Genomic DNA, 27227 nt, shown 5'->3' on the forward strand with positions numbered 1-27227 from the left:
ATTTTTTTATCTTCTTGCCATATACAAGAAAGTACTTGCTTTGATATTCCCTCATATTCAAGCCACTTTCATATTTAAGAAGAATATAAGGATTTTAATATCTCCTTTTCTAGGAAAAACATGTTCTAGATAGAATGAAGGAAGTGATGCTCAAGGCAAGCCAGGAAAGAGTCCTATAAATCAAAGAACTGTAAGACAGGAATATGTCACAAAGGAGAAAGAGAGAGAAGGGTAACTGTATCCTTGGACATAAATTTACTCATTAAATCTGAAAGTTTATAAGAAGCAACTGCACGTAACAGCATAATTAGGCAACTGAGTAGAAGACTCTAGTCATAAGCTGGAATGAAAAAATGAAATATAATGGTGAATTGGAAAAAGAAGCTACCACTGGACACACATGGCAGGTGACTCATTTGGCAAAGGTGGAAACCGGGTGTTATGTTGCTACCTTAAGCACATTGTGGTAGTTGTGATTCCTATCTTCTTACTACTCATTTGGACTTGGAAGAGAGAAACAGGAAGAAGCTTCAAGAAGTGAACAACTAATTACAGATTTCTAGGCCATAATTTCAGATATGGAATGGTGGATTAAGGGAAGAATATACTTGCTGAGACTGAAATTTTCTCTAACATGGAGCGTTTTAAACTAAGAAATGGGGAGAAAAATTACGTATGGATCCAGTATTTCAGAGTATAATATGAAAAGACTGAAATGATAGTTAACTTCTTAGTAATTTTAATTTCCATTCCAGCTAGAATTGACAACTAACAGTAATTTAGCACTAGTATGTATTTATTTGCCTGAAAAAATAAGAGAAAAAGAAATAATTTTAATTACATATACTTATATTCCAGTTTATTGAATTTATCTCGCAAGGAAAGTTGTTACCTTGAAAATTTTTTAAATGATATTTTATTGTGTTTTCAGTGAAGGTTTACACAGCAAATTTGACAATTTCCACACTATTTGTTTAGCAACATTAGTTACATTTTTCACAATGTGTCAGCATTCACTTTAATTGTATTCTAGTTGTTTCATTTCCAGTACTTTGGTTTCCCTGTCTCTTTATCTTCTCATCTTTGCTTTAGAGTAACTATTTCCTGAGGTCACCTTTTAGTGCAATAACAGATTGGTATACAAAATAAAGGATATTATCCATGAGTACCATGTTCCATTAAAAAAAAAAAAAAAACCTTCTATATGAGACCAAAAGGTTACCTTGAAATTTTTCAGCATTCCAAAGGAATAGACGTGTAGGAGAGGTATCAGAATAGTGCTGCTTATCAGGCAATATGCATCTGCTCAACGTCCATGAGCTAGAGGGTGGAGACATGCTGGGAACCAGTGGGTAACAGTAGAAGGAGAAACAAGTTATGTATCATTGTGTGAAATTCCTGTAACCTAATAGGAGGAAATGCATGATATATTCCTGAGACAATGTTGAAGCAAGATAACAAAGAAAAGGGAACTGTTCAAGTGTGGGTTTCTAATATATGTCTTATTTACCTCAAAGCCGATAGCCTAACAAGTCCTTTACTTTTCTTGCCAACAATTACACCTCCCAAAACAAGGAGGAAATAAGAAAGAATCCAGTACTCTGAATTTTTTGATAATTTTGATAAATCAAGAAAATGTTGCATACATGATTGATTTAATTGGTTTCACTGAATTGTTCAAGTGAAAAATGTTAAATTGGCAAATGTTGTGTTATCTATGTATTTACAATTTTAAAAAAGATGTTGCCTGAAGAAAAAAACTGTCAGATACTTTGGAGGAATTTACAATATAATTGTAAGCTTTATGGCAAAAAGAAGGATGGAACTTGGTAGATTCAGACAGCTGCCCAAACTGGAAGGTATATAAAAAGCAAGATTCCATAGCATGACCCTATGAAGAGTAAATAGATCACCTACGAAAGGATAGATAACTCAAGAGTCTTCGGAAGCTTTAAAAGGAGATTCTGACTACAAGATCTTAAAGAGAAGAAAATAGAGTGATACGTAAAACCAATAAACAAGATAAATATGAGAGGCTAATACATAATATCATCAAGAACTTTAACACTCGAATTTGTTATTCAAAGGTAGTTTAAAAAGTAATAACATCATCATTCATTTTTCTTAGACTAGGAGACATCTTGGCTTCTGAGCAGGGTTGGCTCCTGAACGGCAAAGTTGGGAAAATATTTGAGAATTACAAAAACCTATTTGATAGAGCAAAAACAAAGCGAGTATTTGAGATCAGTACCAGCAAGTTAACCAAGAAGAAATGGAAGGGAAATTAGAATGTGGACATGACAGATCTAGATAAACCTTGCGGAATGAGTTCTGCTTTGGCAGGGCCTCTTTGAAGTATGCTGATCCCTTTCCTCCAGTTATGCCTCCATTTGTCTTAAAGGTGTGGAAACTTGAATTTGGAAAAGGGCAATAGAAAAGAAAAATCTAAAGTTATATCTTGACCAAGAATGGCAAGAAGAAGCTTCAGTGCTGTCATCAAGGAAGCAGAACTCTGCAGCTCCTGTTTTAATTCAACCTTTTTGATTAAAGAGAATGATTCTTTATTTAAAATGTAAGAGCAAATAAGGAGGGAGAAATTTTCAGGGTGCTTTAAATAAGTTCAGATCTCCAAGCTAGGATGATTAGGTTCATAAAGTGATTGCAGAGGACTAAATGTTAAAGTGAAGTAACATTGTGACATGTGAGAAGAGAAGATAAAATATACTTTACGTTTTTATAAATGATGGCTCTTAAGCTTAGAAAGAGTAAATGAAATAGTAAGATTAAATCAATACCAAAAAAAAAAAAATTGAAAGATCAAACAAAACGGTAACAGAGGTTGGATTCTAAAGCAGGCCCATTTATTTCCAAAGCCTATGCTCGTCGTCTACATGACGTTAGAAAACTGGAGATTTTAAATGAAGCTAAGAAGTTAAGCTTCACACATTGACACCAATGAGGTGAAGGTTGATTCTGGGAAAGAAAACTAGAATGAGGACTTAGAAGAGGAATCACTGAATCAGGCAGAATCACGTGTCAGTCTTGGACAGAATTACCTCTTAAAGTTCTATATGACTACAAATAGGAACCAGATAAACATCAATCTCCTTTCATATAGATGGAAGAAGATGAAAAAAGACTGTAGAAAAGACTGAATTTTGAAAGAAAAGGACCACTCTAAAAAGAAGCATAGGAAATGCCTACTCTGAAAATAAATTTATTGCAAAGTAAAAGTGGTTTTTTAAAATAAATAGGTTTTCAAACTTTTTGCTTTATAGTCAGTCAAATTAACGAGGACACTGAATCTAGAACAAGCAGTTGTGAAGAGGAAAAATCAGAGGTAAAATTCCTATTGCTTAATTTAAAAAACTGACCAATAAATAATGGCAGAAAATAGAACTAATGAAAAAGAGGACTATGTCAAGAATTATTCCCGGAACTATTAGCAAAATTGCAAAGAATGAAAGAGAGAAATATATCATTACCACACACCCACCAGAATGGGTAAAACTAAAATGACTGACAATATCATATGAACATGGCAACTGGAGCTCACTGCTGATAGAAGTATAAAGTGGTGTAACTGCTTTGGAAGACATTTGGCCATTTCTACTGTTGTTGTTAAAAAAATTGTTGTTGTTAGCTGCCAACAAACTGGCTCCTGACTCATGGTGATCCCATGCACAACAATATTGGATGCTTGTGGGCCATAGGGTTTTTACTGGCTGATTTTTGGAAGTATATCACTAGGCCTTTCTTCCTAGTGTATCTTGGTCTGGAAACTCCGCTGAAATCTGTTCAGCATAATAGCAACACACAAGCCTTCACTGACAGATGGGTGCATTACGGAAGGCGAGAATGCTACCCCTGAACCACCACTGCCCCCTGGCCATTTCTACTAAGTTTATCCTATGACTCAACAGTTTCACTTTTAGTATATACCTAAGAGACACATGCCCATCAAAAGACAAGTAAAAAATATTTGCATGCATAGCCATTTTATTCATAATAGCCCCAAACCTGAAATAGTCAAATATCTATCAACAGGAGAATTTTTCATTATTTTTTTCTTAAATATTATTTATTTTGTTGTTGTTGAGAATATACACAGCAAAAATACACCAATTCAACACTTTCTATGTGTACAATTTAGTGACATTGGTTACATTCCTTGAGTTGTGCAACTATTCTCACCTTCCTTTTCTGAGTTGTTCCTCCCTCATTAACATAAACTGGATGCCCCCTAATCTTCTGAGTTCCTGTTGTTGATTTGGTCTCAGTAGATACTTCTTAAAAGAGCTCAAAGTAGACATTTTTTACTAGGTAAGCTACACTATTATTTGGTTTTAAGAAGACTTCAGGGGATATTTTTTATTTAAATTTAAAGATAATCTCAGGGCAATAGTTTCAGGGGTTCATCCATCCTCCATGGCTCCAGAAAGTCTAGAGTCCATGAGAATTTAAAATTCTGTTCTGCATTTCCCCCCTTTTGATCAGGATTCTTCTATGAAATTAAAATGTTGAGTAATGGTAGCTGGGCACCATCCAGTTCTTCTGGTCTCATGGCAAAGGAGGCAGTTGTTCATGGAGTCAATTAGCCACACATTCCATGTCCTCCTCCTATTCCTGACTCTCCTTCTTTCTCTGTTGCTCCAGGTGAATGGAGACCAATTGTTGTGCCCTGAATGGCTTTTAAGACCCCAGGCACTACACAATGAACTAGGAGATAGAACAGAAACACTAAACACATAATTAGCCCAATCAACTGCATGTCCCATGAAACCATGACCCTATAACCCCCAACCAAATCCCCTGAGATGTGTGGTTATGCATAGTAGCCTCAGCAGCTACTCCCTTTTTTTTTTTTTGTCACTGTTGTAAATATATCTATATCAAAACTTTTGCCAATTCAACTTTTTACAGGTATACGACTTATCGACAGCAGTTACAATCATTGGCTGTGCAATCCTATACTTAATCAATGCAATTTTTCTCTCACCGTTAACCCCCTTTTGCTCCTCCCCCTTGCTCCTGGCAAACACTGATAAGCTTTGGCCTCTTTACATTTGCCTTTTCTTGTCTTTTTATATAAGCGAAGTCATACAATATTTGTCTTTTTGTGATTGACTTATTTCACTCAGCGTAATGTCTTCAAGTTCTGTCCATATTGAAGCATGTATCAAGACGTCATTTTTCCTGTTGGCTGAGTAGTATTCCATTGTATGTATGTACCACATTTTGTTTATCCATTCATTTGTTGATGATCATATAGGTTGTTTCCACAATTTGTCTATTGTGAATAGTGCTGCAATGAACACTGGTGTACAAGTCTCTGAGTCTCTGCTTTCATGTCTTTTGAGTATATACCTAGGAGTAGAATTGTTGGATCAGTTCTATTTTTAGTATTTTGGGTAACTGCCACACTTTTCCACACAGCTGTACCATTTTACATTCTCACCAACAACAGATAAGGGTTCCAATTTCCCCACATCCTTGCCAACATTTGTTATTTTCTGTTTTTTTAATCTTAGTGGGAGTGAAATTGTATCTCATTGTAACTTTGATTTGTATCTCTTCTGACGGCTAGTGACATTGAGCATCTTTTCATGTGTTTGGTGACCATTTGAATGTCCTCTTTGGTGAAATGTCTGTTCAGATCCTTTGCTCATTTTATGATTGGGTTGTTTGTCCTTTTGTTGTTGCTGAAATTTTTATATATTTTGGTTATTAGATTCTTATTGGATATGGAGTTTCCAAAGATATTCTCCTAGTCAGTAGCTTCTCTTTTCACTTTTTTGTTAAAGTCTTTTGCTGAACAAAAGTTTTTAATTTTTATGAGGTCCCATTTGTTTTTGCTGTTTCTGATTTTGTTATTATATTAGATAATCCATTGTTAAAAGCCAGGCCTGACAGTGTTGTCCCCATATTTTCTTCTAAGAATTTTATGGTTTTTAGTTTTCACATTTAAGTCCGTAATCCATTTTGAATTTATCTTTGTGTATGGTGTGAAGTATGTGTCCTGTTGCATTTTTCTGCATGTGGAAATCCAATTTTCCCAGCACCATTTATTGAAGGGAAACCCTGGTGGCATAGCGGTAAAGTGCTACAGCTGCTAACCCAAAGGTTGACAGTTTGAATCTACCAGGTGCTCTTTGGAAACTCTATGGGGCAGTTCTACTCTGTCCTATAGGGTCACTATGAATTGGAATCAACTCAACAGCAATGGGTTTGTTTTTTTTGTTATTTATTGAAGAGACTCTTCTTTCCGCATTGAATAGACTTAGTATCCTTGTGAGAAATCAGTTGGCCATAGATGTTTGAGCTTATTTCTGGACTCTCAGTACTATTCCATTGGCCTATGTGTCTATTGTTATACCAGCACCAGGCTGTTTTGATTACTGTATCTGAATGTATCTGTTTCAAAATAAGGAAGTGTGAGTCCTCCTACTTTGTTCTTCTCTTTCAACATTGCTTTAGCTATTTGAGGCCTCTTGCCATTCCAGATAAAGTTGAGGATTGGTGTTTCCATTTCTGTAAAGAAGGATATTAGAATTTTAATAGGGATTGTGTTGAATCAGTAGACTGCTTTGAGTGGTATTGACATCTTAACAATACTATGTCTTCCAATTCATGAACATAGAACATCTTTCCATTTATTTAAGTCTTCTTTAATCTCTTTCAGAGTCTTTTTTTTTTTTAAATTGTAGAAATCCTTGATTAGATATTCCTAGGTATTTTAAAGGGTCATATCCTTTCATCATGCTTATTCAGTCTGCATGCTGAGCAAATAATCTAAGAAGCTGGACTATATAGAAAAGAATGTGGCATCAGGATTGGAAAAAGGCTCATTAACAACCTGCCATATGCAGATGACACAGCCATGCTTGCTGAAAGTGAAGAGGACTTGAAGCACTTACTGATGAAGATCAAAGATACAGCCTTCAGTATGAATTATACCTCAACATAAAACAAATATCCTCACAACTGGACCAATAAGCAACATCATGATAAGACTGAAGTTGTCAAGGATTTCATTTTGCTTGGATCCACAATCAACATCCATGGAAGCAGCAGTCAGGAAATCAAATGATGTATTTTGTTGGACATGTCTGCTGCAAAAGAAGCCTTTTAAGTGTTAAAAAGCAATTATAACAATATATCGTAATACAAATTAAGTGACTGTGGCCCCTAGGCAGGACAGGGTGGGATGGAACAAGCTTTCGTCATGCTACTAAAGTAACATTTTCAGACTGTGTTTTTGTGGGTAAGTAAAACTGTGAATAAGATGGGACTACTGTAATTAGTTTTGTGGAAATGGAATCCTACCATAAAAATGTTCTCAATCTTGCTTTATTCACTTAACAGCATTTCTTGGTCAACTTTCTGTTTTAGGACTTCTAGGACTTCTTCATTCTAAAAATGACTATGGAGAAATCTAGGTTTTATTTAGATCTTTTCTGTCATTTCTTTATCCCATAATTTACTATTATTATTCACCATGTTGTGCTATATTAATGCATTTTATACCATGACAGTTCAATTATAATTTTGTCATATATTGTGCAAAGCCAAAAGAAGTAAAATAAGTAAACATGCCAAACCATTGGTGTATTAACAATGGTTATTTATGGGGGATGGTATTATGGTGGTTTTTATTTTCTTAATTTTGTGCAATGCACACATAGTAACTACTAAATAACTAAAGTAAAAGAAAATATGTGTTAAGTATAGTTGAAAACGTCATGCATTAGGAATGAAGCAGCGAAGGGGGAAATGGACTTAAAATATGTGAAAAGTTGTTATTTAGGTGGATTATATCTGTTCTATATAATCCTAAAACGTAAGATTAGAACTAATGTGCAAAGCTAGATATATTGGTTGGGAAATAATTTAAGCTTAAATATAGAGGAAGTTTTGACAGATCTTCCAAAAGAGGGAAATTTGAGATCCCCCAACACTAAGGGTATTCAAAAATAGGTTCAGTTTCCCCTTAGTGGGAATGTGATAGAGATGGTTTTGAGAACTGGAGGTTTCTGTGAAAGATAATCTTCTGAAACCAGTATATTGTAAAATCTTCCCTGGAAAATTATTCTTTAAAGACTTGATGTCTTCATATCACATCTGCTCAACTACCATAGATCTTCCCTGGCTATTTGATTATATGGCTTTCTCTAAGTCTTGAGCTTCTACTGAATTGACTCCATTTTCTATTTTTGAGTGTCTTTTCTTCTTAATTAGAGGATGATTTTCTTTTTTGATTTACTGGAATAGAAACCATAGCATGTTGTTGTTAAGTGCTGTTCAGTGCTGTCAAGTCAATTCTGACTCATAGCGGCCCTACTCGACAGAGTAGAACTGCCTCATAGGGTTTCCAAGAATGTAGTCTTTACGGAAGCAGACTGCCACATCTTTCTCATGCAGAGTGGCTGGTGGGTTTGAACGGTGGCCCTTTTGGTTATTAGCAACTGAGCATTTAACCAATGTGCCACCAGGGCTCCTTGAACCACAGCACATATATGTGTAATAAGTTAACTCATATCAACTAGCTAGGGTTACTAATATATAGAGTATCTTTTGGATTATTAGAAGACCCAAAATTATGAGATCCAATAACTAAGTACAGTGGAAAGCAATTTGTTATAGCAATTCGATAGTTTCTTTTTCTTCATTACTCCCATATTTCTGATTTACCAGAGGCATAAAAACTATAATAATCATTGTGGTAAAGAATAGTCTATATTTTCCCCAGTGCTCAGGGGAAATCAGTTTAGAATAAAAAATATATATAAGTATGAAAGTAGCATATTGGTGTGAGCTTTATCTCTTCCATTTCCTTCTTCGTCTAGGTTTGAAATTTTGTTTAGTGATCTAGAAGTGAGACAGAAAGAGCTGGGCATTGCTAGCTTTGGTGCCTCTATCACTACCATGGAAGAAGTCTTTCTTAGGTGAGTAATAATGCATGGGGAAAGGGAAAACCCTGGAGGGCAAGGACAACATTTAATTTCCCTTTGTAAGCTCAATAAATTTTCAGATTTCACACATTAGAAAATTTAAGGACAGGATGGCACTGTAGATGGAAGCACCACACTGCCCGTATGTAGCAAAGACCCAAGAAACTAAGTAAAACAGAAACAAACATCAGTCCTGGAACCCTAAGTGTCAAATGAAGGGATAAAGAGCTCAACCAAGCACCAAATGGAATCTCAAGGATAAAATTAAAAGATTTACAACAGGGAGTCAGAGAGGTCAATCTGTAAATGATAACAATGTCAGAACAATAAAAGAGGGAATAAACGTTGTAGGTATAGAACTTTCAAATGGAGATGAAGCCAAGATGGTATCCAGTAATAAAAGACTGTTTTAAACTTAGGAAGACAGAGGTAAATTTCAAAGTAATCACAAAGGAAGTTAACAAATATACTCATCAAAATAAAGAAGAAAAACATAAAGTCTCAGTAAATAAAAAACTACCAGAATGAAAGAAAAATAATCCACAAATTGAAAGGAATTCAGCACAAGAGTAAGAGGAACAAAGAAAACATCAGCACCACAAAAAAAGCACTACAAAATGACAGCAATAATCTCACATCTACCAATAATCACTTTGAACACAAATGGCTTAAATGCACCCATAAAGACAGAGTGGCAGAATGGATGAAAAAACAGGACCCATCCATATGCTGTTTACAAGATACACACCTTAAAAAAAAAGATATATTAAAAATCAAAGGATGGAAAAAATATATCACACAAACAGCAACCAAAAAAGAGCAGAAGTGGCTATACTTATGTCAGATAAAATAGATTTTAAAATAAAATCCACCATAAAAGACAAAGAAAGACATTATATAATGATTAAAGGGACAGCCCACCTTGAAGACATAACCATAATAAACATCTATGTACCCAATGATAAAACCAATACCCACTGCCGTCGAGTCGATTACGACTTATAGCGACCCTATAGGACAGAGTAGAACCGCCCCATAGAGTTTCCAAGGAGTGTCTGGTGGATTTGAACTGCCGACCTCTTGGTTAGCAGTTGTAGCACTTAACCACTATGCCACCAGGGTTTCCTACCCAATGATAGGGCTTGAAAATACATAACAACAAACTGTAATAGCACTGAAAAGAGAAACCGACAGTTTAACAATAATAGTAGGAAACTTCAACACACCACTCGGCAAGGACAGAACATCTAGAAGGAAACTCAATAAAGATACAGAAGATCTAAAGGCCAAAATTAACCAGCTGGACCTCATAAAAAGACATCATATGTACAACACTCCACCCTAAAGTAGCAAAGTACACATTCTTTTCCAATGCACATGAAGCATTTTCCAGAATAGACCACATCTTATGTCACAAAGCAACCCTCAACAAAATCCAAAACACTGAGATAATACAAAGTGTCTTCTCTGATCACAATGCCATAAAAATAGAAATTAATAACAGGAAGAGCAAGGAAAAAATATCAAATGCATGAAAACAGACTAATATCCTGCTTAAAAACCACTGGGTAATAGAAGAATTCAAAGACGGAATAAAAAAAATTCATAGAACCCAAATGCAAATGAAAACACATCATACCAAAACATTTGGGACACAGCAAAGGCAGTGTTCACAGGTCAATTTATAGCAATAAACGCCCACATCAAAAAGAAGAAAGAGATAAAACCAAAACATTAGCTACACAGCTTGAACAAATGGAAAGAGAACAGCAAAAGAAGCCCACAGCTACCAGAAGAAAGGAAATAATAAAGATCGGAGCAGAGATAAATGAAATAGAGAACAGAAAAACAACAGAATCAACAAAACCAAAAGTTGGTTCTTTGAAAGGATCAACAAAATCGACAAACCATTGGCCAAATTGACAAAAGAAAAAAGAAGAGGATGCAAATAACCCAAATAAGAAATGAAATGGACATTAAAACAGACCCAACTGAAATAAAAAGGATTATAACATAGTACTATAAAAAACTATATTTCAACAAATTTGAAAACCTAGAGAAAATAGACAGATTTCTAGAAACACACTACGTATCCAAATTAACACAAACTGAAGTTGAAAATCTGAACAGACCTGTAACAAGAGAAGAGATTGAAAAGGTAATTAAAAAAAAAAAGCCCTGGCTCAGATGGCTTCACCAGAAAATTCTACCAAATATTCAGAGAAGAGCTTGTACCAGTACTACTCAAACTATTTCAGAACACAGAAAAGGAAGTGATACTTTTGAATTCATTTTATAAAGCCAACATAACCCTGATACCAAAACCAGGCAAAGATACTACAAAACAGAGAAAATTACAGACCAATCTCTCAGAAATATAGATACAAAAACTCTCAGCAAAATTCCAACCACTAAACTCACCATCATATCAAAAAAATAATACACCATGACGAAGCTGGATTCATACCAGGTATGCAAGGATAGTTCAACATTAAAAAATCAATGTAATCCACCACATAAATAAAACAAAAGAATCATATGATCATCTCAGTTGACACAGAAAAGGCATCTGACAAAGTCCAACACCCACTCCTGATAAAAACTCTCAGTAAGATAGGTATAGAAGGGAAATTCCTCAAGATAATAAAGGGCATCTATACAAAACCAATAGCCAACATCATTCTTATTGGAGAAAGGCTGAAAACATTCCCCTTAAGAACAGGAACAAGACAAGGATGCCCTTTATCACCACTTCTATTTAACACTGTGCTGGAAGTCTAGCTAGAGCAGTAAGGCGAGAAAAAGAAATAAAGGGTATCCACATTGGTAATGAAGAAGTAAAACTGTCCCTATTTACAGATGATATGATAAAAGTAAATTTCACTTTTTTCTTACGATACTATACATAGAAAACCCAAAAGGCTCCATGAAAAAACTACTGAAACTAATAGAAAGATTCAGCAGAGTAGCAGGATACAAGATAAAAGATAAGCATACAAAAATCAGTTGGATTCCTATACACCAATAAAGAGAATGATGAACAGGAAATCAGGAAAACAATACTATTTATAATAGCCCCTAAAAATAAAAATAAAACACTTAGGAAAATCCAACCAGGGATGTAAAAGACCTACACAAAGAAAACTGCAAAATACTACTGCAAGAAAGAGACCTCCATAAATGGAAAAACATGCCATGCTCATGCATAGATAGGCTCAACATTGTGAAAATGTCAATTCTACCCAAGGCAACCTACAAATACAATGCAATTCCAATCCAAATAGGAACAACATTCTTTAACGAGATGGAAAAACTAATCACCAACTTTATGTGGAATGGGAAGAGCCCCAGATAAATAAAGCACTATTGAAGAAGAAAAATAAAGTGGGAGGACCTGCACTACCTGACCTCAGAGCCTCCATTACAGCTCTGATAGTCAAAACAGCCTGATACTGGTGCAGTGACAGACACGTTGACCAGTGGAACCCAATTGAGTACCCAGATGTAAATCCATCCACCCATAGTCACCTGATCAATGGCCCAAAGTCCATCAAATGGGGAAAAGACAGTCTTTTTAAAAATGGTACTGGCAAAACTAGATGTCCTTCTGCAAAAAATGAAGCAGGAACCATACCTCACACCATACACAAAAACTAACTCCAAATGACTCAAAGATCTAAATATAAACCCCAAAACTGTGAAGACCATAGAAGAAAAAATAGGGTCAATGCTAGATGCCCTAATACATGGCCAAAATAGCATATAAACCATAATTAACAATACACAACGAACAGATCTGTCTTGGAAGAAGTACAACCTGAATGCCCCTTAGAAGCAAGGACGGTGAGACTGCGTCTTACATACTTTGGACATGTTGTCAGGAGGAATCAGTCCCTGGAAAAGGACATCACGCTTGGCAGCATACAGGCTCAGCAGAAAAGAGGAGGACGCTCAACAAGGTGGATTGACACAGTAGTTACAACAATGGGCTCAAGCATAACAATGATTGTAAGGATGGTGAAGGACCAGGCAGTGTTTTGTTCTCTTGTGCATAGGGTCGCTATGAGTCAGAACCAACTCAACGGCACCTAACAACAACAACGACAATACAGAAACACCAGAAGATAAGCTAGATAACTGAGATCTTCTAAAAATTAAACACACTCATGCAAAGACTTCACTGATAGAGTAAAAAGACAGCCTATAGACTGGGAAAAATTTTTGGCTGTAACAAACCCAACAAAGGTCTAATTTCTAAAATCTACAGAAAAATCCAACACCTCTACAACAAAAAGACAAACTGTCCAATTAAAAAATGGGCAAAGGATATGAACAGACATTTCATCCAAGAAAATATTCAGGTGGCTAACAGACATGTGAGGAAATGCTTGAGATCACTAGCCGTTTAGAGAAATGCAAATCAAAACTACAATGAGATACCATCCTATCCTGACAATACTGGCATGAATCAAAAAAAACATAAAATAACAAATGTTGGAGAAATTGGAACTCTTATGCACTGCTGGTGGAAATGCAAAATGGTACAACCATTTTGGAAAAAGATATGGTGCTTCCTTAAAAAGCTAGAAATAGAAATACCATATGATCCAGGAATCCCACCCCTAGGAATATATTCTAGAGAAATAAGAACTGTCACATGAAATAGACATGTGCGCACCTGTGTCCACTGCAGCATTATTCACAACCACAAAAAGATGGAAACAACCTAAGTGCCCATCAACAGAAGAATGGATAAACAAACTATGGAATCCTGTACAGCAATGAAGAACAATAATCAATCTCCGAAACATCTCACAACGTGCATGAATCTGGAGGGCATTATGCTGAGTGAAAAAAGTCAATCACAAAGGACAACCATTGCATGTGATCAGTATTATAAAAACTCATGAAAAGGTTTATATACAAAAAGAAACAAACTTTGATGGTTACAAGGGAGGGGAGGGGTGGAGAGGGAAAAACACTAAACAGACAATAGATAAGTGGTAACTTTGGTGAAGGGTAAGACAGTACACAATGCTGGGGAAGCAAGCACAATTTGACCAAGCCAAGGTCATGGAAGCTTCATAGACACATCCAAACTCCCTGAGGGGTAGAATTACTGGGCTGAGGGCTGGAGACCATGGTCTCAGGGGACATCTATCTCAATTGTCATAATAAAGTTTACAAAGAAAATGTTCTACATCCTACTTTGATGAGTAGCGTTTGGGGTCTCAAAAGCTTGTGAGTGGCCATCTAAGATACGCCACTGGTCTCATCTGGTCTGGAGCAAGGGAGAATGAAGAAAACCAAAGACACAAAGGAAAGATTAGTCGAAAGGACTAATGTACCACAACTACCACAGCCTCCACCAAACTCGGTCCAATACAACTAGATGGTGCCCAGCTACCACAACTGATTGCTCTGACAGAGATCACAATAGAGGGTCTCGGACAGAACTGGAGAAAAATGTAGAAGAAAATTCTAACTCACAAAAGAAGACCAGACTTACTGGTCTGACAGAGACTAGAGAAACCCCAAGAGTATGGCCCCTGCACACGCTTTTAACTCAGTACTGAAGTCCCTCCTGAGGTTCACCTTTCAGCCAAAGATTAGACAGGCCCATAAAATAAAATGAGACTAAATGGGCACACCAGCCCAGGGCAAGGACGAGAAGGCAGGAGGGGATAGGAAAGCTGGTAATAGGGAACCCAAGGTCGAGAAGGGGAGACTGTTGACATGTCATGGGGTGGGCAACCAATGTCACAAAACAATATGTGTATTAATTGTTTAATTTGCTCTGTAAACCTTCGTCTAAAGTACAATAAAGAAAAAAAAAAAGAAAATTTAAGGGGTTGTAACATTACTTGAACTAAAAAAAAAAATTATCCCCATCATTTCATAAAAGAATGGATATTTTAATTCATCCAAATAGGAATTAAAAGTTAATCTTTAATTTGAATGAGTTCAATTTAATGAAATACTCATTACATGACCCTTTTCTGAGTTTACCTCAAACATCTAGCAGTCCCCTGGTGTTTGGAAACCATTGCTCTACAGTAGTTACCGTACTGCCTCCATATAATGCCCCTGGCAGCCAGTGAGAAAATCAGGTAGCCCTCTGAGCTGAAGGCTGTTACTCACATTCTCCAAACAAAATATATTGGAGTAGTGTTGAAATGAAATGCTTTGTGCTTTTTTTTTGACATAGGGTCAGTAATATGGCAGATCCACAAGATATGAAAGCTACCCAGCCTCCCTTGAAGATGAACACATTCATAAAGAAAAACCAGAATGTGAATTCATCTGCATATTTTGAGACAGCAGATTGTGCCATCCTTAATGAAAGCTCTGCTACTATGTTTAATACTGGGGTAAGCACGTTCATTAAGAAACCTGATGTATATTTAGTTGGGGCATAAGAAGTACATTTTATTTTAATACTTGAAGGAGTGTGGAGTTCTTGGTGATGGCAGACCCAACCATATGTGGGACAGTCTGTTCCACACCTAATTAATTTCCTAATTCAGAAGTTACAGGTTCTAGATAAAGATAACAGCTATTACTCTCAACCACTGTTTCTCCTCAGGGTCCTTTTTTTCTTTGTTTTAGAATTCATTTTTTCAGTTGGTAACCCAGAAAGTTGAAGCTTGATTAAGGGCACTAGTGAACATGGTTTTTAATAATCAAGAATGCCCATATTTTAAATATTTTATGTTTTTGTAATGGGAATTGTTATACTACCTAAAGGATCATTTTCAAATCAGTATGATCATTACCATAAATCTCTGAGCTGCCAGGCATTTCTTTCATTCTCCTTCTAGGTTATCTATTCCCCCTATAAATCACCCTGGTTTCCTTAACTACTGAGAGAGTCTGAGAAACATAGGATCCAGTTTTTTCAAGTGTCCCTGTGAATACTTACACTGAGGGTGGATGAACCAGCTGAGAAGCAGTGTAGTACTGTGGGAACACTTGGATCCAGACAGAACTGAGTTAGAATTTTTTCCCAGCATTTATTAGCCATGGAACTTTGGATTTTAATAATGCCTAAAAAATCAATTTTTGCTTGTATCAGATGATTAATAAATGCAGCTTTCCCATGTATGTACATTTCTATTTTTCCCTATTTACCCTTTCACAGAAGATGCAGATAAAAGAGGATCTGGCAGGCCACCTTGGAAAGATTCCTGATACCTGAATTAGCATATTCTTACATTATAAAGTTATTTCCAATAGCCCATCTTTGTGAAAGCTGTCAAGAACACTATGTTCTGCTTTTGCGACAGTATGAAGCCCAGAGAAAAATCCTCCCTCATTCAGAGGACATTTCTTAATCAGAGCAAGGACATTTTCTCACTTTGAACCCGGTCAAATATCTTGAAATCTGGGAATGAAAACATTATGCGTTCTCTCTCTGTGTGTGTACATCTCCAGAATGTATTGGAACATTTCCCTTAGAAAACAAACAAACAAACAAAAAAACCCAAAGATCACAAGAGAAACAGATGTGATTTTGTTTTTCTGGCCATAGATAATAAAATACTATTAATGAGGAAAATAATCGTGTTGAGATTTTACATATTTCATATCAAAATCCAGACCTTAACGTTTTATTTAATATCTTACAGCAGAGGTCTGCCAACTTTTTCTGTAAAGGGGCAGACAGTAGGTAGTTTAGGCTTTGTGGACCATACGGTCTCTCACAGTCATTTAACTGTTCCATTGTAGCATGCAAACAGCTACAGACAATACAGAAATGAATGGGCATATCTGTGTTCCAAAAAACTTTGTGTACAAAAACAGGCCATAGTTTGTCGACCCTTGCCTTATGTAAACAAAAGACTGTTTATGCTGTCATCATGTTGATTCATTATGATAAAATTGCAAAGCACTGATCTGAATGGATTTCAACAAGAATGACCTGTTTAGGTCTACGTCTATCATAACGTTTCTCTCTCCTTTCTTTAGTGGTCTCTCTACCACCAGCAGTTCCGTGCCATGTTCATAAAGAGGGCGATGTTCAACTGGCGCAGCTGGAAACTGGTGTTGCTACAGATACTGGGACTTCTAGGTGTCATTACCTTTCTCTTAAAAGTTGATGACTTTTCAAATGAGGATGAAGAGATTACCAGACAAATGGATTTGGGTCAATATGGTCGAACTATTGTACCTTTATCTATTTCTGGGAATTCTAGTTTGACTGTGAATCTCTTTAAACACCTGGAGAGTATGCTAAAATCTGAAAAACAAATACTTCATAAAGTACAAGGTAGGAGGCTCTTTAAAAAAGACTGCTCTTAGATGGAGACCTATTTGTGTCACTTCCAAAGAAAGATCTTAATTTTAGTCTTTAACTATCTGCTCCTTTCTTTTTCTGCCAGTCACCAGTCTCAGAGGCAGCTAATCTGGAGGCAAGAAAGCAGTTCTTCAGTCTGTAGACTGGTCATACCTAAAACAGGAATACTGAAGGCTTAAGGGGCTAGCTCCCAGGATGAATTTATTTTTTAAACTAGTAATAATAATGTTTCCATTTACTGAGCATTTACTTTTGGCAAAAGCCCTGCTAAACTAGCTTTACCTACCTGTCATTTAATCAGAGTAATTGCCATATTTAGTAGCTATCTTTATTATTTTCAATTAAATGAGGAGAATTGATATTTGAGGAAGTCGAGTAATTAGCTCCAAATCAGATATCTGGGTGGTGCAAATGGTTAATGCCCTTGGCTGCTAACTAAAAGGTTGACAGTTCAGGTCTGCTCAGAAGCACCTCAGAAGAAAGGCCTGGAGACCTACTTTTAAAACCGCAGGCATTGAAAACCCAGTGGAGCACAGTTCTACTCTGATGCACACATGGTGGTCATGAGTTGAAGCTGATTCCACAGCAATTAGTTGAAGAAAACAGAGACTTGAATTTAACCTAATTTGGCTGGAGTCTGCAAACTTAGCCACTCACTGCACCACATCACCTCTCTGAACGTAATGTTTGTTTTCTTTCAAGTGTAATCCTATTTCCTGGAACTGCCATCTGAGAGTGTTCCTTTGCCTGCAGTATTTTTTTTTTTTTTCCTCTCCTTCAGGTTCTGTTGTGAGAGATGAAAATACATTTGGAAATGTGGTTTGTTCCATATCATCATATCCTAGTTCTATAGCCTACAAATAATAGATGGATTGACTACAATTAATTGTCTCTATTCCTTCTTCCCTGTTAGAATAATAGATAAACATTTGTTAACCAAGGTCACACAGTGAAGAGTGAGGGAAAAGGAAGTGTCCTGACTCATAAAATGAATTTTCTATTACAGCATACTAACATTTAAAAATGTAAAATGCTTACTTGAGTATGCTTTATTGATAGATCAATAGCAAGAATGAAAATACAGCAGGGTAATATAATATCCATAATATAATAATATCAATAAATTGATATTATCTGTTTTCAATTAAATGTTATCTTTCTGTTCATTAGCAAAAGATTATGTAGGAAAAGAAAGGTGTCTTTTAGGGCCAACCAATCCAACTTTGTTTTAAGAAACTTACATGTACTTTTCAAGTTAATTACCTTAGCCACAAGGACCTTTCATAAACGCATTTTACTAATTTTATGTGGTTTCTGACTACTTCAAACTGCATGCCTTTTTAACTTAATTTTTTAGGGTAAGAAAAGGACAAGAAATCCTTTAGAAGATGTTCTCCCTTTTTCCCACAATTCAGGAAAAGTATTTTCCAATGAGGAAGCAGTTTTTTAGTTAATTTTTCATCTCTTTCTTCTCAAATAATATGTGCATTGTTGTTGTTAGGTGCTGTCGAGTCAGTTCCGACTCATAGCGACCCTGTGCACAACAGAACGAAACACTGCCTGGTCCTGTGCCATCCTGACAATCGTCATGCTTGGCTCATTGTTGCAGCCACTGTGTCAATCCACCTCATTTCAGGGTTTTCCTCTTTTCCGCTGACCCTGTGCTCTGCCAAGCATTATGTCCTCTAGGGACTGTTCCCTCCTGAAAACATGTTCAAAGTATGTAAGATGCAGTCTCGCCATCCTTGCTTCTAAGGAGCATTCTGGTTGTACTTCTTCCAAGACAGATTTGTTCGTTCTTCTGGCAGTCTGTGGTATATTCAATATTCTTCGCCAACACCACAATTCAGAGGCGTCAACTCTTCTTTGGTCTTCCTTATTCAGTCTCCAGCTTTCACATGCATACAGTGTGATTGAAAATACCATGGCTTGGGTCAGGCGCACCTTAGTCTTCAAGGTAACATCTCTGCTTTTCAATGCTTTAAAGAGGTTTTTTGCAGCAGATCTGCCCAATGCAATGCGTCTTTTCATCTCTTGACTGCTGCTTCCATGGGTGTTGATTGTGGATCTAAGTAAAACGAAATCCTTGACGACTTCATTAGCACTGGGGAAATCACTGTTAACTTTTTAAGCCAAGCCATGAAATCAGTGGATATGAGCTTTAAAAAGGTATTCTGGCACAATCAAAACTGATAAAATGTCACCTGCCTTCCCAAACTGGGTTAAACATTTCTTCTTTTACTCCCATAATTTAGATGCATGCATCTTTTATACAATTTATCTCAGCGAATCACAACAATGCATTTTTCATGTGTTTCTCACGCTAGATTCATACTTCCTTCACATCTCTAGTACCTAACCCAATTGCTGGGACATAATAAGCACATAATTAAATACAATCGCATCAAACTGAATTGAATGTGGAGGATAGATTGAGTAGGGAGAGACTAGAGTCAAAGCAGTCTGCTGGGATAAATGGTGATAGCCCAGGCAAGAGAGGAGAAAGGCCTGAAACAAAATAGTGGAGCTTAAGGAAAGAGACTATATCTTTCCTTAAAAGATCCTACACATCTAAAGAAAAAATCATTTTTCTCTTTAGATATGTAAGAACCAGTAATGTTGAGTTTTTTTTAATTAAAATTTTATTTTGAGATTATTATAGATTCACAGTTGTGAAAAATAGTACTGACACATCCCATGAGCCAATGGTAACATCTTGCAAAACTATACAACAGTATCACAACCAGGATATTGACAGTGATGCAGTCAAAACAGAACATTTCCATCAGCACAAGTATCCGTCATGTTTCCCTTTTACAACCCCTGGCAACCACTAATTTGTTCTATTGTTACATCATTTCAAGAATGATGTAACAATAAAACCATATAGCATGCAACTTTTGGGATTGGCCTTTTTCACTCACATAATTTTCTGGAGATTGACTCAGGTCATTGCACGTATCAATAGTTTACCCTTTTTTATTGCTGAGTGCTATTCCATGCACCACAATTTGTTTACTCATTCACCCACTGAAAGACCTCTGGGTTGTTTCCAGTTCTTCAGTATAAAGCTGCCATGAAAATTTGTGTACAGGTTTTTGTATGAACATAAATCAGCTCTTCGGGATAGATGGACAGCAGTGTACTTGTTGGGGCATATGATACCCATTGCCGACAAGTCGCTTCCAACTCATAGTGACCCTATGGGACAGAGTAGAACTGCCCCATAGGGTTTCCAAGGAGTGCCTGGTGGATGTCAACTGCTGACCTTTTGGTTAGCAGCTGTAGCTCCTAACCACTGTGCCATCAGGGTTTCCAGGCATAGGATAGTTTCATGTTTAGTTTATTAAGAAACTATCAAACTGTTTTCAAGAGTTGCTGCTCCACCAGCAATGTATGAGTGATCCAGTTTCTCTGCAGCTTCCCCAACATTTGGTGTTATCATTTTTTATTTTAGCCATTCTGATATGTGTGTAGTGATATCTCATTGTGGTTTTAATTTGCCTTTCCGTGATTTGAATTTCTATATCTCTTGATATACTTATTTGTCATCCATATATAGTAGTGTCCACTGAATTATTTGTTCATATCTTTTGCCCATTTTCTAATTGGATTATTTTTTACTGTTGAGTTTTGAGAATTCTTTATATATTCTAGATACTAGTGGTTTACAGATATTTTCTTCCATCTGTAGCTTGTCTTTTCATCATCTTAACAATATTTTCCAGAGCAAAAGTTTTAAATTTTGATGAAGTCTAATTTAATATGTTTTCTTTTATGGATTGTGCTTTTGGTATCAAGTCTAAGAATTTGCCTAGCTCTAGATTTTGAAGATTTTCTCCTTTCTAAAATTTTTTGTTTCACATTTTACATTTAAGTTCATGATCCATTTTGAGCTAATTTTAGTGTAAGTTGTAAGAGTCGAGTTGAAATTAATTGTTTTGCCTGTGGATGTCCAGTTGAATAGCAGCATTTGTTGAGATGCTGTTTCCACTGAATTATTTTGCACTTTTGTCAAAAATCAGCTGTGCATGCGTAAGTTTATTTCTTGGTTTTCTGTTCTGATACATTGATCTGTGTATCTGTCCTCTGCCAATACCACAGAGTCTGGATTACTATGATTACATAATATCTTGAAATCTGGTACACTGATTCCTCCCACTTTATTCTAGTTTATAAAAAGCTATTGAAGTTCCTTTGCCTTTCCATATATATTTTAGAATTATGTTGTCTTTCTCTACACAATATTTGTTAGGATTTTGATAAGAATTACATTAAATCTGTCTATCAATTTGGGGAGAATTAACATCTATATTATGTTGAGTGTTCCAATTCCTGAACTCTATTTATTTTGACCTTCGTTGATTTCTTTCCTCAGCATTGTATAATTTTCAGCATACAATTCCTGTGCATGTTTTGTTAAATGTACTCCTGTTTTATTTCTTCGATAAATTTTAAATGGTAAATGGTATTTAAATTTAAATGGTATTGTATTTTTAATCTTTATCTTGTAGCCTGTGACCATGATGGACTCATTTATTAGTTCTAGAAAAGTTTTTTTGTAGATTCCTTGGGATCTTCTACACAATCATGTCATCTGTAAATAGGGACAGTTTAACTTCTTTATGATCTGAATGCCTTGTATTTCCTGTGCATATTTTATTGCAGTGAATAGAACTTCCAGCACGGTGTTGAATCACAATGGCAAGACTGGACATTCTTTCCCCATTCTCAATACAGGGGCAAGTGTGCAGTTTTTTGCTATTAAGTATAATGCTGGCTCTAGGGTTTTTGAAGATGCTTTATATAAAGTTCAGGGAGTTCCCCTCTAGTTCTCTTTTTCTAAGAGTTTTATCATGAATAGGTGTTGAGTTTTGTCAGATGCTTTTTCTTCATAGATTGGTATGATCATGTGCTTTTTCTTTTTCAGCCTGTTAATATGGTAGATGACATTGATGGATTTTTCAAATATTGAACCTGCTTTGCATCTCTGGAATAGACCCCACTTGGTTATGGGGTATAATTCCTTTTATATATTGTTGAAATTCATTTGATAATATTTTAAGAGATTTTTTTGCACCTATGGTCATGAACGATATTGTTCTGTAGTTTCCTTTTTTGTACAGTCTGGTTTTGTTATTGGGGAATACTAGCTTCATCAAATGAATTGGTAAATGTTACCTCTTCAGTTTTCTGGAAGATATTGTGTAGAATTAATATTTATTCTTCTTTAAATATTTGGTAGAATGGGCAAGTGGAACCATCTGGGCTTGGATATTTCTCTTGAGGGAATTTTGAAATTATGATTTCATACCGGATGAATTGTGGTTTGTGTATTTTGAGGAAGTCATTCCCTTTTGCCTAAGTTGGCACATTTATGTGTGTAGAGTTGTTTTTACTATTCTCTTATTATCCTTTTGGTACCTGCAGGATCTGTAAAATTTTCCTTTTCATTCCCAATATTGGAAATTTATGTCCTCCCTGTTATTTTTCATCCATTTTTTCTCTCTGTGCTTTTGCCTGGGTATTTTCTAACCACCTGTCTTTCAGTTCACTGATTTACTCTTCATTTGTGTTCAACCTGCTATTAATTATATATTGAGTTCTGAAATGTAATTATTTTTTTTAAATAATATTTCACTGTATTTTGGTAAAACTCTTCACAGCAAATTAGGTTCCCATTTAACAGTTTCTGCACAAATAATTCAGCAACATTAGTTACCTTTTTCACAATGTGTCAACATTTTCTTTAATTGCCTTCTAGTTGTTCCATTTTTAGTACTCTAGTTTCCAAAAAAAATAAAATTTTTTTTTTTTTTTAGTTTCCCTGCCACCTTATCTTCTTATCTTTGCTTTGGAGTAATTGCTGATCTTTGGTCTAATATAGATGCTGATTTTTTTTTTTTTTGATTGTGCTTTAGGTGAAAGCTCAGAGTGCAAATTAGTTCCTAATTCAAAAATGTATACACAAATTGCTTTGTAATACTGGCTGTAATCCCTGCATTGTTTCAGCACTCTCCCCAGTCTTCCTATCCCTCCCTGCCTTCTCGTCTTTGCTTTTAGGCAGGTATTGCCCATTTGGTTTCATATACTTGATTGATCTAAGAAGCATGTTCCTCATGTGTCTTATTGTTTGTTTTATAAGCCTATCTAATCTTTGGCTTTCCCCTATGTTCCCCCTATGTCTGTCAGTTTGTCATACTGTGGGGACTTGTGTATTGCTGTGATGCTGGGAGCTATACCACCAGTATTCAAATACCAGCAAGGTCACCCATGGTGGACAGGTTTCTGCTGCGCTTCTAGACAAAGACAGACTAGGAAGAAGATCCCAGTGGTCTACTTCTGAAAAGAATCAGCCACTGAAAACCTTATGAATAGCAGGAGAACAGTGTCTGATACATAGTGCTGGAAGATGAGCCCCTCAGTTTGGAAGGCACTCAAAGTACAACTGGAGAAGAGCTGCCTCCTCAAAGTAGAGTCTACCTTAATGATGTGGATGGAGTCAAGCTTTCGGGACCTTCATTTGCTGATGTGGCATGACTCAAAATGAGAAGAAACAGCTGCAGACTTCCATTAATAATTAGAACACAGAATGCATGAAGTATGAATCTAGGAAAACTGAAAATTGCCAAAAATGAAATGGAATGCATAAACATCAATACTTGAGGGATTAGTGAGGTGAAATGGACTGGTATTGGCCATTTTGAATCGGACAATCATATATATGATCTACTCTGCCAGGAATGACATATTGAAGAGGAATGGTGTATTCGTCAAGAAGAGCATTTCAAGATCTATTCTGAAGTACAATGCTGTCAGTAATAGCATAATATCCATATACATACAAGGAAGACCAGTTAATAAACTATTATCCAAATTTATGCACCAATCACTAAGGCCAAAGATAAAGAAATTGAAGATTTTTACCAACTTCTGCAGTCTGAAATTGACCAAACATGCATGCAATCAGGATGCACTGATAATTACTGGTGATTGGAATGTGAAAGTTGGAGATAAGAAGGACTGGTAGTTGGAAAATATGGCCTTGGTGAGAGAAACAATGTTGGAGATCGCATGATTGAATTTTGCAAGACCAGTGACTTCTTCATGGCAAATACCTTTTTTCACCATCATAAACAGTGATTAGACATGTGGACCTTGCCAGATGAAATACACAGGAATCAAATCAGCTACATCTGTGGAAGGAGATGATGGAAAAGCTCAATATCATAAGCCAGAACAAGGCGAGGGGCCAACAGTGGAACAGAGCATCAATTGCTCATATTCAAGTTCAAGCTGAAACTGAAGAAAATTAGAACAAGTCCACGAAGCCAAAGTATGACCTTAAACATATCCCATCTGAATTTAGAGATCATCTCAAGAATCGACTTGATGCATGGGACACTAATGACCAAAGACCAGATGAGTTGTGGAATGACATCAAGGACATTGTACATGAAGAAAGCAAGCGGTCATTAAAAAGACAGGAAAGAAAAAGACCAAAATGGATGTTACAAGAGACTCTGAAACTTGCTCTTGAACACTGAGCACCTAAAACAAATGGAAGAAATGGTGAAAAGAGTTGAACAGAAGATTTCAAAGGCAGCTCAAGAAGACAAAGTAAAGTATTATAATGACATGTGCAAAGACCTGTAGGTAGAAAACCAAAAGGGAAAAACACATTAAGCAATTTTCAAGCTGAAAGGACTGAGGAAAAAATTCAAGCCTCGAGTTGCAATATTTAAGGATTCTATGGAGAAAATATGAAATGATGCAGGAAGCCTCAAAAGAAGATGGAAGGTATACACAGAGTCACTATACCAAAAAGAATTGATCGGCATTCAACCATTTCGAGAGGTAGCATATAATCAGGAACCGATGATACTGAAGGAAGAAGTCCAAGCTGCACTGAAGGCATTGGCAAAAAACAAGACTCCAGGAATTGAGGAATACCAATTGAGATATTTCAACAAACAGATGTAGCACTGGAAGTGCTCACTTGTCTATGCCAAGAAACTTGGAGGACAGCTGCCTGGCCAACTGACTGTAAGAGATCCATAATATGCTTATTACTAGGAAAGGTGATCTAACCAAATGCAGAAATGATAAAAACATGTCAATATCACACGCAAGTAAAATTTTGCTGAAGATCATTCAAAAGCGGCTGCAGCAGTATATCGACAGGGAACTGCCAGAATTTCAAGCTGGAATCAGAAGAGGACGTGGAACCAGGATATCATTGCTGATGTCAGATGGATACTGGCTAAAAGCAGAGAATACCACAAAGATGTTTACCTCTGCTTTATTAACTATGCAAAGGCTTCAACTCTGTGGATCATAAAAAATTATGGATAACATTGCAAAGAATGGGAATTCCGAACACTTAACTGTGCTCATGAGGAACCTGTACATAGATCAAGAGGCAGTCATTTGAACAGAACAAGGAGATACTGAGGGGTTTAAAGTCAGGAAAGGTGTGTGTCAGGGTTGTATCCTTTTACGATACCTATTCAATCTGTATGCTGAGCAAATAATACGAGAACCTGGACTAAATGCAGAAGAACGGACATCAGGGTTGGAGGGAGACTCATTAACAACCTGCATTATGCAGATGACACAACCTTGCTTGGTGAAAGTGAAGAGGACTTGAAGCATTTACTGATGAAGATCAAAGACCATAGCCTTCAGTATGGATTACACCTCAATATGAAGAAAACAAAAATCCTTATTGGATCAATGAGCAATATGATAAACAGAGAAAAGACTGAAGTTGTCAAGGATTTCATTTTACTTGGATCCACAGTCAACACCCATGGAAGCAGCAGTTAAGAAATCAAAGGATGCATTGCATTGGGCAAACCAGCTGCAAAAGACCTCTTTAAAGTGTTGAAAAGCAAAGATGTCACCTTGAAGACTAAGGTGCTCCTGACCCAAGCCATGGTTTTTTCTATTGCCTCACATGTATGAGAAAGCTAGACAATGAATAAGAAAGACCAAAGAAGAACTGATGCCTTTGAATTATGGTGTTGGCGAAGGATATTGAATATGCCATGGGCTGCCAAAAGAATGAACAAATCTGTCTTGGAAGAAATACAACCAGAATGCTCCTTAGAAGCAAGGATGGTGAGACTACATCTCACATACTTTGGACATGTTGTCAGGAGGGATCAGTCCCTGGAGAAGGACATCATGCTTGGTAGAGGGCCAGTGAAAAATAGGAGGCCATCAAAAAAATAGATTGACACAGTGGCTACAACAATGGGCTTAAGCATCACAATGACTGTGAGGATGGCACAGGACCAGACAGTGTTTCATTCTGTTGTATATAGGCTTGCTATGAGTCGGAACTGACTCGTTGGCACCTAACAACAACAATCTTTGGATGAAAGGTGGATTTCAGGAGTGGCTTCAGTTCTGAGTTAGTAGGGTGTCTGGTGGCCATAGTCTCAAGCGGTCCTCCAGTCTCTGGCAGACACACGAAAGTCTGGTCTTTTGTGTGTGTGTGTGAATTTGAATTTTGTTCTATATTTTTCTCCTACTCTATCCAGGACCCTCTATTGTGATCCCTGTCAGAGTGGTCAGTGGTGGGAGCTGTGCACCATCTAGTTCTCCCAGGCCCAGCCTGGTGGAGGCTATGGTTCATGTGGTCCTTTAGTCCTTGGGACTAATATTGTCCTTGTGTCTTTGGTTTTCTTTATTCTCCTTTGCTCTGGATACGATGGGACCAAAAGTTGTATCTTAGATGGCCACTTGCAAGCTTTTAAGACCCCAGATACTATTCACCAAAATAGGATGAAGAACATTTTCTTTATGACTATGTTATGCCAATTGACCTAGATGTCCCCCAAAGCCATGGTCCACTGCCGTAAGCCCCAGTAACTCTGTCCCTCAAGGTGTTTGGATGTGTCTAGAAAGCTTCTATGACTTTACCTTGGTTAAGTTGTGCTGACTTCACCTATATTATTGTGTTCTTTCCCTTC

At 36.6% G+C, this 27227-nt stretch overlaps 1 protein-coding gene across 1 annotated transcript in view; it reads left to right on the plus strand.

The window, feature by feature from the left end:
* LOC126087505 (phospholipid-transporting ATPase ABCA3-like) overlaps window positions 1-27227 on the plus strand; it is a 239836-nt gene that overhangs the window by 151999 nt on the left and 60610 nt on the right. Inside the window, exons 17-19 of the mRNA XM_049905036.1 lie at window positions 8847-8945; window positions 15160-15322; window positions 16920-17220. Coding sequence (XP_049760993.1) covers window positions 8847-8945; window positions 15160-15322; window positions 16920-17220 — 563 coding nt within the window. The remainder of the gene's footprint in view (window positions 1-8846; window positions 8946-15159; window positions 15323-16919; window positions 17221-27227) is intronic.

Source organism: Elephas maximus, chromosome 12 (assembly GCF_024166365.1).
Source record: "Elephas maximus indicus isolate mEleMax1 chromosome 12, mEleMax1 primary haplotype, whole genome shotgun sequence".
Taxonomy (NCBI): Eukaryota; Metazoa; Chordata; class Mammalia; order Proboscidea; family Elephantidae; genus Elephas; species Elephas maximus.